The 15,569-nt window shown below is 40.1% G+C and overlaps 1 protein-coding gene across 1 annotated transcript in view; it reads right to left on the minus strand.

The window, feature by feature from the left end:
• Positions 1 to 15,569, minus strand: part of JADE1 (jade family PHD finger 1) — a gene marked incomplete in the record, with an annotated part of 774,739 nt that overhangs the window by 485,041 nt on the left and 274,129 nt on the right. The window contains 1 exon segment of the mRNA XM_044060432.1: positions 4,099 to 4,310. Coding sequence (XP_043916367.1) covers positions 4,099 to 4,310 — 212 coding nt within the window.

The raw sequence follows: 15,569 nt of genomic DNA on the forward strand, positions 1-15,569 counted from the left end.
ATCAAAGAATGTTTTGAAGAGTGAGTGGACTGGGATGTGCAAGTAAGCATCTTTTATGTCCAAGGATACCATGTAAGCCTGAGGAAGAATCAAGGGTAGGAGAGTAGGAAGAGACAGCATATGGAAGGAAGGCACCTTGAGAAAGGTGTTTAGATGAGATAGGTCTAAGATAGGCCTCCAAGGACCTTCCTTCCTGGGAACTAGAAACATTCTGGAATAGAATCCTTTTCCCCTTAGGTCTGGAGGCAACTCTTGAATAGCGCCCTGGGATAATAGGGAATGCATGACTGGAAGAAAGAAGGCCATCTGGTCTAGTGGGGGTGGGGTGGGGGTGGGGAATACCTCGAAAGGATGGTCTAAAATCCCAGGTTATGAAGTAACCTTGTTTGATAATGGTAAGGACCCAAGAGTCCTGGGTAATTTGTTTCCAAGCAGGGAGTGACAGAGACAGACAGGGATAGAGAGAGAAAGAGGAGTAGATGGGTTTATGGCCTGGTAGTCACAGACTACCAGGTTTGGCCTGAAAAGGCTGCATTTGAGCAAGTGTAGGAGAGGATCTGGTAGGGGCCTGCTTTCTGGAATCCTTTCTCCCTTTTGAAGAGGTGTTTAGTGGGCTTCCTAACAAAGGAAGGCTTGACAGGGAAGTTCCTCTGGAAGCTGGAACACAGGACACAAACATGTTCCTAAGGTCTTGAAGTTCTTTGCCATTTTCCTGAACGGCCTTGATGAGCTCAGCAGCTGCTAAGCCAAACAAGACTTTGTTATCTAAGTCCATAAGTTTTGTTTTGATATCATCTGGCAAAGGCTGCAACCTGAGCCAAGAGTACCTTCTTAGGAATGACCCTGATGCAGCTGCATCTGTGAGCAGAGCCAATGCATATTTGGCCATATGAGTCTGATAATTAATGGCCCTAACAGCCAAGGTGGCAGAAGTAAACATGTTTTTGCCCAACCTCTTCATAATCCTACTTTCCTTATCTGAGACTAGCAAGGAAGTGGAGGGTAGCAATTTGGTGGTTCTATCAGCAGCCACAGATATGGTAGCTGGATATGCTGATGGGGCCTTAAACAGGAACTTAGCATCCTCAGGGACTTTGTAGAACTTGTCAGGGTGTTTAGGAGCAGGAGGTTGGGAGTCTGGGGATTTGGAGGTAGCCAGAAAGGCATCCAAAAAGGCTGGCTGGACAAGGGGAATTACAGAAGGGTTGAGACTCCATCTGTAAGAGGTCATAATACATCTTTTGTGTCTCAGACACTTGACTGCAATCCCATTTAAAATAGTCTTTCATTTGAGCAATGGTCTCCCCAAAAGTGATATCTTCTCCAGAGAAGCCTGCTCCATTAGACTCCTCCTCTGGGGAAGCATACCCCAGAGGAGAAGCTATCTGAGAGGTGTAGGTAAGAGATTCATCCCCAGAGGAATCATCCTCAGAGAAAAGATCTTCCAAAAACCTTTTCCTAGGAGAGAAGGGAGAAGGAGAAGGGGCCTGGGACCTGAGCTGGTGCCTGACGTAAGGCCATGAAAGTATTCAAGAGGTCTTTGGTAAAGGCCTGCCTGCCAGTCAGGGGCTTGTTCGGAAGGAAGACCATGTTGCACTGGAGAAGTATGCTTGATTTTCTGTTTTTTCTTTTTAGGAAGCTCCGAAATATGGTAGAGTCAGGGGGCTGGACGTCAGGAGACATTCAAAATGTCCGAAAGAACATCATCTTGGACCACAACCTGAGTAACCCCATGCGGGCCTTTGGAAATAAGTCATGCCCCCCCGTGCCAGGTCAGATGCCTGCAGTTCCCTCTGGGACGTGCTGGCAGTATCCTTAACGGCTTCTGCCATGGTACCAGTCAAGGGAGAATCTGTGTTTTCCGACATGGCCTCTGGGCCTTCATCGGCCTCAGGAGGGATGCCCAGGGTTGAGGGAGCAGCCGTGGCTTCGGGGCCTAGGATTCCTGGCCCTCTTGATTTGTGGCTCTTCTGAAGGTCCCAACGTCAGATCCATATCCCTAGCAAGGTGCTTCAGATGCTGACTAAACATAATCCAAGGGAAGCGAGGAGGCTTCTAAGAATTTTCGGGACAAAGGCTTTGCAAATATCACACAAAGTACGGTCGTGTTCTGGGCCTAGGCAGAATAAACAATAGGTTGTGCAAGTCTTTATGTGGAATCTGCCTTCCACTCTGACACCTGCCCTTTCTACCAGGCATTAACTCACAAGAAAACAGTAGCAAAAGGTAATAAGCAACAGGTATTTATCTGAACACAGATGAAGCAAGAGGTAATTTTCCCAAGTGAGTGACGACTGGAGCTTGTAGTCAAAAAGGCGGCAAGTTCTGAGGTAGGTGCGTGCTGACGTCTGCTTTATACCAGATGTCCGTTTATGGCCGATTATGCTAGGTGACGCATGTACCTACGCAGTAGCAATTTAACTTTGGTAAAACGGCCGAATGTACGAGTCAACAGGAGGTGGTCTCCCCTCATGTTATGGATACTGCAAGCATATGAATATTAGGACATCTACCATCAGCATTTATATCCTCAATTCTATACTTGAGCAAAGTGGTCTCTGATGACAGATCAAGTAAGACTCCAAAAGATAGTCAAGCTAATATACTGGATATGCAGACCAAAGAATTTTCAGCCTCTGAAAAAAAATGTACAAACTTATTTCACATTGTTAAGTTGCCAGCATAAACAATTTTGACATAATATAACAGCAATTCACTATAGACTAAATTCCTGACATCTAAAACAGACAGTAAATATGCCATGTTATAAAAACAATTACCACCAAATCTACAATTAAGGGAAGTAAAATGGTCTGAGGTCCTAAGAAATCTGTATAATGGGCCTATGCTCTCTTACTCCATAACAGACTCTCAAGGATCCTGGAAGAGGATAACAATGTAAATCTGAAATAAGTTAAGTTAAATCACTAGGATCAGATGGCTTTTACTGTCCTTTACAAAATGAATGAACTCTACCATCTACTTTTGTAAAACTCTGCAATTACATTACACAGAATATTTTAAAATCTGCAATGGACTGGGGTCCTGCCAGGATTAGTTGCATGTCTTATGTTTGTTACTTGCCATTGTAGGTTACAGCTACCCCATCACCCTTCACAGAATAAAGCATGCATCAGGAAATGAGTGAATACCTATTCTTCAACCACGTAAAGCAATTTTCTTTTTAAATTTAAATGAAACATATTGCAAGTTGCCAATATCCTTGTCCAATGCAGTTGTCAAGATTCTATTAACTGTTCTCAAAGGGAGTTCGAGCAAAATGCTACCATTTCATAATCTCATCATTCAGTGAGATTTCACGTATTACAGAAAAAAAATAGCACTACTACAGTTTAAACAATGAATACGGAGACTGTTCCCTTACATCATCAGGTGATTTAAAGCAATGTAAAACAAATCTTGTTAACTCTGAACAACAAAACAGATCAGCTCACAACTGAATACTTTAATACATTATCTCAAGGAAAACACAAGACTAATACTTACTAACTGCTGCAATACTGCATTTGCATGTAATTAGATTTTGAGACCAAATGTCCTTCCTTTAAAACATTAAATGTGTGAGAGCCACCCGAATAATCCAGACATTTAACAGTGGTGACTCAAAAGGGGACATGGAAAAAATGGTACAAAATGCATTTAAAAGTTTACATATTAAGTGGCTCAAGTAAGTATGCTTTTGTTTCACCTAGTGTGGTCTGATGATGCTACTTATATGAGCAGACTAAGGTTGAGTATGTACTCAAACGTAGGTATGCATGATATTCATTAATGTAGAGTCTGGACTCTGCTATACCATTGCCTTATGCAGCAGCCCTTTCTTACAGTCACATACTTTTAGAAATGGAAAACCTGAAATAATCCCAAACATGGTTGTGCAAGTAAAATACCTGGGCAGTGACTGTAACAGATTTGCTTCTCTAATATCCAGTACTGCTGCAGGGTATTATTAAGCAGCACCCTTAGACTGATGTGGCCTTTTAGGACAAAAAGTGACACGTTTTAGAATGTGTGTATTTATAAACTACAACTTGTAAAACATTTATTTTAATTGTTCAAGTGTCAAAATTGCCATACCTGGTGGACACAGATGTTACATTTGTCACAAAACACCATTTCATTGCCATCCTCCCCTTCTGGAGATTGGCATACATCACAAACTACATCTTCATCATACTCAATTCCAAGTCCTTCCTCCGATTCAATGGCAAGCTTTAAATTATCATAACATTCCTGCTCAAATATCTCCATAACTCTTTCCATAGTGTACTCCTCTATAGAATTCATTCCTATGAAAAATAGAGCAGAGAATTAGCATCTTGTTAATTTTAAGGGATATTTCAGCACTTAACCTCACATTTCTACTAAGTAGCAAGAAAAAAAATCACAACCTGTTCCTATCAGTAAGGACTGAAAAGGAAGTTATGTTCTTACCATAATGTTCCATCTGTGCTGTCTATCTTTATTCATTCTTGAACTGCTGGGTCTCGGTTCCGTCCTTGGAATCGGCTCGGCCAGCCAGAAACTGTCAAGCTAAGGCTATCCATGGTGCCTCTCTTCCCTTCCCTTTAGATAGAGAGTCTTGCCCGTAGAATATGGAGAAAAAATGTGAACAGCTTTGTCTGAACAACTACCCTATCAGGATCCCAGGCCTATTTTTGAACCTCCAGGAGTCTCTGGAGGGGAGTAAGGAGGGTGGGATGTCAAGAATGAATGAAGATCGACAACACAGATGGAACGTTATGGTAAGAACATAACTTCTTTATCTGATGGTATCAATCTTCATTCATTCTTGAACTGTTGGGACACTACTTTAGACCTTGGGAGGCCCTACGGAAGGATGTTCCTGAGCACCATACAGCCAAAGGATGCTCTCCTCCTGGAGATTGTATCCAATTTGTAATGAGTGATAAAGGTATGGGGGGAGGTAAGCCCAAGTTGCGGCTGCGCATATGTCTTCCACAGAAGCTCTGTAATGAAAGGCTACTGAAGTGGAAACGGATCTAGTAGAATGTGCCTTAATTTTTGTTGGCAAGTCCAGCTTTTTTTGGGAGTATAAACAAAAGTGATGCAATCTCTCAACCATTTTGACAAAGTAACTTTTGAAACTGGTTTGCCCAGTCTAGTACCTGAAAAGGTTAGAAACAGCTGGTCTGATTTTCTAAATGATTTAGTTCTAGCCAGATAAAAATGTAATTGCTTGTGTACGTCCAACAAATGCAAGCAATATCGCCCCCCCCGTTTGAAACGTTTGGGAAGAAAACTGGTAGATCTATAGACTAATCAATATTGAAGTCTAATACTACTTTACGCAGAAAGGAGGGATTAGTTCTAAGTGATACTCTCTCTTTGTGACAAATGATATATGGATGTTTCACACACACAGCCTGCAATTCTGATATTCTTCTGGCCAAAGTGATGGCTATCAGGAATAGTTTTCCAAGATAAATATTTGATATCACAGTTGACTGCTGGCTCAAAGGGCTGATGGACCAAACTTTGTAAGACTAGTGTTAAATTCCAAGGCTTAATGGGCTCTTTAAAAGGTGGTTTCAAATGCAAAATGCCCTTTAGAAAGGTTTTGCAAAGGTGATGAAACATCAAAGAATGATCGTCGTAAGCATCATGAAAATTCGAAATAGCAGCTAAATGAACTCTAATAGTAGAGGCAGAGGCTCCTGATTGGAAAAAGGTAAATATTTTAATATATTGTCAATTGATTGTCAATTGAATATGAAAGGGGCTCAATTCATTTTCTTGAGACCAAAACACAAATCTATTCCATTTACTGAGGTGAAGTTTCCTGGGGAATGGTTTATGAGAAGCTGGAAGTATCTTTTGTACTGGGGAAGATAGATTATTCTGCCTGTCAATTACTTGAAGTGGAGGAACCAAGCAGTCAGCTTGAGACATTTTAGATTGGGATGGACTAGACCCTGTGGGTGAGACAACAGATTTGGAGTTGGATCCAGAGTCCACGGGTGGAGAACTAAGTGAGGCCACAGTAAAGGAAACCAGACTTGACGGAGCCAATAAGGTACAATGAGGATCAGTTTGCTTCTTAACTTTTGGGCTTTCTTCAAAAATTGGGGAATTAGGGGGATTGGTGGGAAGGCATAAAGTAGTCCCGGGGGCCAATCATGTAGGAGTGCAGCTCTAGGGGACTCCCCTGAGGGGGGATTAGGGCATAGTAACTGCTGCACTTGTGGCTTGTGGGAGAGGCAAACGCATTTCAGCAAGGCTGACCCCATCAACGAAAATTCTTCACCATCACAATGGGATTGAGAGACAACTTGTGAGCCAGAAGAATGCATCTGCTCAGTTTGTCCACAATCATGCTGGAATTCCCTGGGATGTGCATTGCTATCAGAAAGCAGTTGGATGTGATCAGCCATTGCCAAACTCTTAGGGCTTCCCGACAAAGGGTAGGATCTAGTTCCCCCCTGTTTGCTGAAGTACCAGACCACTGACATGTTGTCCGACTGAACAGCAATTGTTCCCGAACGGAGGGCGGTTTGACAGGCTTGCAACACTAAGAACACTGCCCTTAGTTCTAGGACGTTGATATGCAAACTGGCCTCTAGAGGGGACCAAGTGCCTTGGACAGTCTTTCCCTGAAAATTCCCACCCCACCCCATCAGGGAAGCATCCGTGGTCACTATGGCCTTGGGCTGAGAGGGGGCAGCTCCACAATTCTTTTTGTTTCATCCACCAATGTAAATCCTGCTTGCAAGATTTGGTTATGCGGACTGGTTGTGACATTGGGTGTGCTAACAGAGACCATTGTGACACGAGGAGCCATTGAAACAGCCTCATATGGTATCTCACCAGAGGAGCTAGGGTGATTGTTGCTGCCATAGACCCAAGAAGTTGTAAAACCGGATGAGCCGGAAATTTGTCTTGACAGAGTATCACTTGAAGCTGTGACCTCAGCCTTATCAGTCTGTGAAGAGGAAGAGAGGCCATGCAGGATTTTGTGCTTAATGTTGCTCCGATGAATTCCACGTCTTGTGTGGGGGATAGTTTGGACTTTTCTCTGTTTATTGAGATGCCTAAGAACTCTGCAAGCCTTAGAATGGAGTCCAAGGCGAAAAGCAGTAGATGCCTGGAGGGGGGCGGTGAGGAGCCAGACTAAATATGGAACATTAGGGATTCACCTTTGTGGTCTGGGATAAAGAGTGAAGAGAATATTGTAACCTCTGGTAATTATTGTCTGCACCCAGGAATCTGATGTTACTGTGTGCCACGCTAGATGGTGCAGAGAAGATCTTCCACCGACTGCCTCCAGAGGTAAGCAATCGGGGCCACTGCTCAGGAACGCTGATAAGGTTGTCCAGAGAAAGTATCTCTGGAACCCTGGTTACACGGACTCCCTCTGCCACGGGAAGGGCGTCTTCCCGAAGAGTTCCCCCCTCTGCCCTGGGGAGAATACTCTCCACGTGTGTCCTGAAAATGCCCTTGGGACTCCTTGAACAACTTATTTCCACTCCTCTGATTCCTGGAGTAAGGTCATTGGGGAGTGGAAAAACGTATGCCCACAGCAGAAAGAGTCTTTACCAATGATGGTAACAGATAAGGTAAAAGGGAATAAACAGCACTCTAACTCAATCAGACAGGTAAGTAACTTAAAAGAATCAACTAAGTAACTAATTTAGTGTTAAGAGACAAAAATTGTAAGAATACATAAGAAAAGGTTTAGCATTTAACTGAGAGCACGGTTGACTGGCCTAAAATTCTATGAGGCAAATGAGATCTGAAGGGAAGATGGGTACTATGGGTAGCCTTAGCTTGAGAGTTTCTGGCTGGCACGAGCTTGATAAAAAGGCCGAGCCAGTTCCGAGGATGGAACAGACACCCAACAGTTCAAGAATGAATGAAGATTGACATCATCAGATAATATGTTTTGCAGTTATCAGTTAATTACAATTAATATACTGTGGGACCGTATCTGTGTGGGGGGGAGCAAACAGGCAGCTCCCCATGGATCTTAGGGGGGCTAGTTGTCAGCTGATGGGACTTGCCAGGCCTGGGGACAAAAAAGGAACCCAATTTGGCTCCTAGTGGAGACAGTAACTCAGGATGTAGCAGTTTAATCAGGAGGTCTGTGGCCACAAAACTGCGCAAAATTAAGCAGCTGCATTAAGGCATGCATAAGGGGAAATTTGCATGGAAAAGAACTGAATTATGGCAAGTTTGAAGACATCAAGCTGCCATGGGGACCATCACATAGACCAGGGAAAAGCACCCTCTGTAGCTGACTGGATGATGACCCCTTCCTCTAGATGGCCATCAGGTGGAACTGGTCACTCAAGGAACAAAGAGTTACTAGGCTACATTCTCATGGAGACTATGAGTCCCCACATTCGTGCCAAGTAGGAAGTACATGGGAAGGAATGGGTAATGGCACAGTAGGAGGACACTGTTAGCTGGCAATTAATAAACCAACACAGCTAGCTCTGTTCCTGCATTAGAATAATGGAAGGGTAGCATATTCAAGCCCTACTAATGATAAAGCAAATGAGTGATCAGACATAAATGCTTAGAATATCCTCTTTTCTGCTATCTTTAACTTAACCTCCACAGCACTTAAAATCACTCACCCATGAGAAGCACTACAGTAAAACATGCCCATAGACAAGAAATTATAAACCAGAAATTTTGCATCAGGAATTCTTTTTCTGTGCTGTGAACTTAACAAGATGGTGGTAAATGGCTTAGGTCTTGCCAGTCCATTTTTAGGCATTTCATAGGTTGGCCACAGCTACGAGAAAAAAAAAAAATAAGCAGTGGTTAAGATTATTGTTAGACTTCGAAAAGGCCTCTGACACTATGCCACAATAAAAGTTGTAGGGAAATATAGGGTTTGAACTAAACTGGAAAGGGGAGGGGGGGTTAAAGAAAAAAGAAAGTACAGTTGTATAAGTTACTCTTAACCATAACAGTAGCTGTTGAAATTCATCACTGCTGCAGTATCCCTTGGACTATATGAAGTTGTTTCCTATCTAGCATCAAAAAGCTTACCCCCACCACCATTCCTTCACTCTGACTGCTGACTGGATAATCCCAAGGAGAGAAATCAGCAATGAGATTGCAGCTTTTTTTCAGGACATTCTTGCCGTCATAAGAAGCATCATCTCCAGGGCTCACAGGAGATCAATATTATAATTTATAGGGCATTCCATTTTGTCAAGGGGAACAATAATGCATTTTTTTGCATTTAGTTTTAGACCATGGCTTTGGCACCAATCATTTGCTTGTGCTAGCCCTTGTAATATGTTGACATAATTGGGGGACTCAATGATTGCTCCCAGTTTGCAATCATCAACGAACTTGGTGAGGCAAAGGCCATCTACTTTGGCATGGACTTCTGAGAAATAGATGCCAAACAGTAATAGGCCCGGTGCAGACCCCTGTGGCACTCCACTGGTGAACAGTCTACTGATGGAGGTGGAGTCACCAATTCTGACTTGTGTGTTCTGTCGTTGAGACAACTGGCTACCCATCTAGTAATACAAGGGTTAATCCCTATCTGGGAGAGTTTCTCAATGATGCCAGAGTGGGGAATTGAGTCAAAAATCTTGGCAAGGTCGAGACTGGCTGTGTGCCCAGTCTTACCTTCATCCATGGCTTTGGTGACATTCTCAAAGAAATCTACCAGGTTTAATAAGCATGATCTACCTTAACGAAACTAAATTGGGTTGGGTCCAGTGTTTGGAGGTCACCTATGTCCTTGCTGATGACGTTCATGATAATTCTTTCCATGACCTTGCAGATTAGGCTGGTTAGACTTGTGGGTCTGTAGTTCACAGGGTCAGTTGATAACCCTCCTTTGTGCAGGGGGATTACTACTGCTGACCTCCATTCTGCAGGAACACAGCCAGTTCTCAAACTATGCTTAAAGAGAATGTCAAGTGGGTCCATTAGGTCATGTTTTAGATGGTATAGTAAACAATCTGGGATATTACCTGATCTCACTGAGACCGTGATTTTGGCCTTGGCAAGCACACAGATGACCTGTTCTCTGATACTACACGGGGACTGGTGTTGGGTATGGTTTGGGATATGGTAGGTGAGGATAGGGGGTTGAAGTTTGCACAGAGTCTGTCAGCTAGCAGGTTGACGATATCTTCCAGTGTAGTATGAGTGATACCATTTACAACCATTCTGGCACATAGCTGGGCATTCCCCTTTTAGACTTTAGATGTAGTTAAAGAATGCCATACAATTATCCTTGGCTAGGGATGCGATTTTAGTTTCATAATTTGCTTTAGAAGACTTTACAAGATTTTTGATTTTCCTGTTTATGCTAAGGAGGGAACTCTTCCTCTGCAGAGTGATATCCCTTTTACTTTTGGGCAACAGTTTCTTCCTCTTGTTACATAATCTGTTTATACTTGAAGTCCACCATGGTGGCTTGTTTTTACAGAAAGACATGGTTTTGATCCTGTCAGGTACAGCAGAGTTTATGCAGTCACTTAAGTGTTTGTACAGGGCAATTGCATACACTTCTGCATAGTGATCATTGGTGTCTACAATTGTGGATTGTATGAAGCTTTTTATACCATCGCTTAGTATGCTGTAGTTAGCTTTGGTAAAGTTTTTTATGATTTTTGTTCCTGTGAGGGTGTCAGTTCCAGTAGTTACTTCAAATGAGACTTGATTTGTGGTCTGACCTAGCCAGGGACAACTGAAAATCTGTCTCTATATTATGAGAGTAGAACACACAGCCTTTTGCACCAAAGACAAGTAGGCTACTTGTTGTGCCACTAACACTGCTTTCACAGGAGGAGCAATTGGCTAAGAGCTTCATTTCTGGCAGATATGTCCTTGTTAAGGAACCCAGCCACATAGTGATTACTGCTTTTTAAAGAAAAATAAGACTTGCTCTATTTTTTGACTAAAGTGGCATTTCCCCTTTAAGAAACCAGTTATTTTTTCACAGTATTGGATGTTTCTTGTCAGGGACTGTTTTAGCTAAAAATGTTTATGAATTTATTTGGGGCTAATTTTGTAAAAAAAGATATTTACTGCTTGTGTAAACTTTGAATTTTGTGGAGCAAAAAGTTTATGATGGAATAGGCAGAATTTTGTATGTCACTATAATAATTATACTTCGGGATAACCTGCCATTTTGGTTCCATCAATTCATTTGTGAGTGTTTGAAATGTACTGACAGAAGAATTCTGTTCTATTATTTTTTTCTGAGTTAATAGCCTGGCGAAAATGTTGACAGTGTAACTGCACTGCTTGTGAACACTGACAGCTCACCTTCTGATCGACTTGCCCCTGCTACTCTTACTGCTTTGTTGCGTCTTCCTCCGTTACAGCATGGATACTCACTCTCCTCTGGATAGCTCTTCTCCCGCACTATCCAGAAAGAAAAAAAATCACTTACCAAGGAGTCCTTGCTGATGTTGGGAATTTATTCTATGCCTCAGCTGATAGTGGATGAACATGTTGTGGTCACTGGTTACTGAGACCACTCATGTAACTCTCTGGCTTTCTTGGCTGTAGTCCTTTTGGCCAACATGAACCAGGGATTAACTAGTTAGTATTTTGTTAAAGAAAGGTACAAGTCTGGGATATTTTACTAAATCTGATTTAGATAAAAAAATTTAGCACTGTTAATACATGCATTGCATTGTTTTACTGTCTGCCTTAGACACACAAATGCATTGATAATACGAGTGGCTGACCTATTGTTTCTGCAGAAAAGTATTTTTTAAAAAATGTGCATTTTTTACATGAATTTTTGAAACCATATGTGATTAAGATTCCCTCATATACAAGGGATAGTCAGGACTGTTTAGATAAGATCAAAGGTATAGTTTGGAAGGATACTATGTATTGGTTGAGCTTGGATGTAAAAAGTCTCTACACTAATATCAAACATGATATAGGAATTCAGGCCTTATTTTATTTTTTAGGTGACACTCCTATGTCACGTTATTTTGTAGAATTAGTTGTTTTTTTTTGTCTTAAGAATAATTTAATATTTAATAGAGAGATTTTTCATCAGTTACAGGGCACAGCCATGGGGTCAGCCTTAGCCCCCATGTATGCTAATATTGTGATGGCTGAGTTTGAGATTGACCATATATATAGTCATCCATTTTTAAGTCACATGTGGTCAAATACTTCAGATATATTGATGATTTAATTTTCCTATGTGATGGTGACATTAATAAAGCTCAACCTTTCATACAGGATATACAGGTGAATCATTTTGGCCTAGAATTTGATGGGATACAAATAGGAAGACAGATGACCTTTTTTAGATATTGACGTATTAGGTAATACAGGTGAAGGTCGTTGTACCACTGTACTTAAAAAACAGAATAATGGTAACTGGTTTTTGTATGGTACGAGTTGCCATCCCCACATTTAATGTCTATGATACTGTATAAGTTTTTACGAATAAATAAGTTATGTAGTAGTTTTGAGAAAGAAATACAAAATATGACATATATGTTTATCAGAAGGGGATATGATAAAGAGATGGTATTGGATTCTAGGCTAAAAGTTTTGGAAAAATGTTTTGGTACCCCTACCTTGAGTAGGAATACTTATTTGCCTTCTGAGACAGGTGTTGTAAGGAATCAATATAAAAGTAATAGTAACAGAAATTAAATTTATTTTGTTACAATATATAATGTTCTGGCAGAACAAGTATTTAAGGAAGTGAAACATCATTGGCCTGTGTTGCTTAGGGACAAGGATTTAGCAAATATACTTCAGAATTATGTAAATATATCATATAGAAGAGGCAGAAATTTGGTGGACATGGCGATACATAATTTTTACCATCAGAGTCTACCATATATGATAATGTTTCCCTAAATATGGACACTTTTGTTTGTAATAAATGTTCTGTTTGTAAGTATATTGTAAGACATTTCCCCTGATATTAATGGTATTAATTTTATTTTAATGGAAGTTATATATGCAACACTGAAGTTGTATATGCACAAAAATGTGCTTGTGGGTTATTTTATATTGGTGAGACTGGTCGGTCTTTTAAAACATGTCTTCAAGAACATATACGAGACATCAAAAAAAAAATAGATAGTCCATTGGGTACACATTCTGTAGAATTTCAAGCTGCTAAGCCAGACTGCTTGATGGGGTGTGTATTGGAAAACGTTAATTTGTTTGTAGGTGAATGTGTTGATATCAAGTTATTGCAAAAGGAAACTATTTTGAAATATACCTTGGGACCATTTGGTCTTAAAGAGTGTAATTGGAAATATGTTATTTAATTAATGAATTGCTTAATTGGGTCACATTAAGTATTTAAATGGTTATGTGCTGTGTGTCTTTTACTCTTGGAAGGCTTTTGGCTGAAGCACTATGTCTTTTTTGTTCATAGTCTGTTATTTTATTTTTTCTTCTTTCGTGGTTTTGTTTTATTAACTAGTCAGCTGTCTGAGTGAAGGAGAAGGAGGTGCCACAGCTTTCTGAAGCTGGCTAGTTTTTCCCTAGGGAGAAAACAACCCATACGGCCTAGAATTACTGCAGCAGTCTGAATGATGGACATACTGGAGAGAATATAAGAAAGCATTATCTCATAAGACGTCAGTAACTAGTGAGGTGGCAAAAGGATAAATAAGGTTGGTCTTACTTACTGTATTTGTATACGACATACTTGAGAGATTAAAGAAACTAGGGCAATGACTAACTGAAATAATGATGGCTATTGAAGACACAGCTCCTGTAGGAGGAACCTTGCTTTCAGGACTAGAAATCATTAGATGATAGGACCACTTAACTTTTTATCCTCAATTTCCCAAGACCATCCAGTCAATAGTGATGGAAAAATGGGAACTGGCAGCCCATTAATTTTTATTCCAGTTCTCGACAATTTTTGAAAATGCCCTACAACAATTTATAGTTTGCTGAACATGGACAGTGTACTGATCCGTAATGTACCCAGTTCAGACATAGCTAGCTGCACAGTACAATCAGACCTGACTTGACACAGCAAGGTGGGTATAAACAACTACAGTTATATAGTATTAAAAAAAAAAGTGCTTACATAAACTAAATTACAGACAGACCAGAAAAAAAAAAAACAGTATTACTGTATAATAATGTACATATATTGTTGGAAACACTCAATATAATGGAACGTTCATAATTCTAAACATCAAAGTCACCAAACAAACAGCTTTTACCTCTGCTGAAAAAATACAATCCAAATGAAAATCCAAGCAGCAAAGGTATGGCTCCAGTGTAAACAGTCACTAATTCCAGAAGGTATGTAGTTCCAAAGAATAAAAGGCAGAGAAGATAGTCTTTGAGCTCAGCTTTAATGACACTAGCGCTTTCACATACAGCTTCATCAGGTGTTTAACATTTGCTGACATAAACCACCTATATATACCCATTCAAAACATCATGTGATCAGAAAGCAATTCAAATTTAAAGTAACAGCACATTTAAAATATATGAATACCATAGTTAAAAATACAGATATAAAAACATAGTACATATCACTTGCGTAAAGGTCTCTTATGTAATATTGGTCTTATAGGGATGTGGTCATTAAGACCATGACCATGATTCGCCCTAAGTCTGACTATCCAAGTAGCCTCCAACTCTTCCGTTCTGGACCCAATATCCCCACGTCTCACATTATCATATGTCCTATCTAAAACTAAAAATTTAAAAGTATGTAATTCATTTGTGTGCACTACATGTTTAGCAAGTGCATTAATAAGGTTCTTTTTCTTAATATTATATAGGTGCTCTCTAATTCTTTCTTTTAATGAGCGATCAGTTTTACCTACATAATATTTATTACATAATGTACAAATAGCAAGATATACCACATGCATAGTATTGCATGTTGCACCGACCTTAATATAAAAATTCTTGGTTGTATCTGGATGTTTAAAAACTATATCTGTGCAAACATAACTACAATAATTACAGCTGCCACAAGGCTTAGTTCCAGGGACACTAGCTACTGGATTTTTAGATATGTTATAACATAATCTTTTCTTAAGTGAATTCTTATTCTTAAAGAAAATTGTGGTCTCACACCCACAATTGTCTTAATATGTTCATCAGTTGTTAAAATATTCCAATGAGAATTGATGACATCTATATACTTAGCTATGTCCCTAGTATAATGTAAGGACATTCTAAGTTTATTATTCACTACTTTTCTAGTCCTTGGTCTGCTCTCAGAGAAGTAAGGTTTAGCTGTAGTAGACCTTAATGTATCCACTACACCAGAGGTATGTTGAATCAAATGTTGTTCATATCCTCTTTCAAATAATTCATTCTCAGTTTGAGTCCTAAATTTCTGATAGTCTTCGTCATTAACATTTAGTCTTGATGCTCTAAAGAATTGATTCTTAGCTACATTTCTAAAAACAAAATTAGGATGCATGCTACATCTATTAAGTAGCTGATTAGCATGACATTCTTTCCTATACAAACTACTAATCAATTTACCACTAACATCTCTAGAAATATATACATCCAAAAAATTTATACCTATGGTAGAGAAATTCAAAGTAAAATGCAAAAAGTTAGATGAT

The sequence above is a fragment of the Protopterus annectens genome, chromosome 2.part0, assembly GCF_019279795.1.
Source record: "Protopterus annectens isolate FY-2018-M chromosome 2.part0, PAN1.0, whole genome shotgun sequence".
Lineage (NCBI taxonomy): Eukaryota > Metazoa > Chordata > Ceratodontiformes > Protopteridae > Protopterus > Protopterus annectens.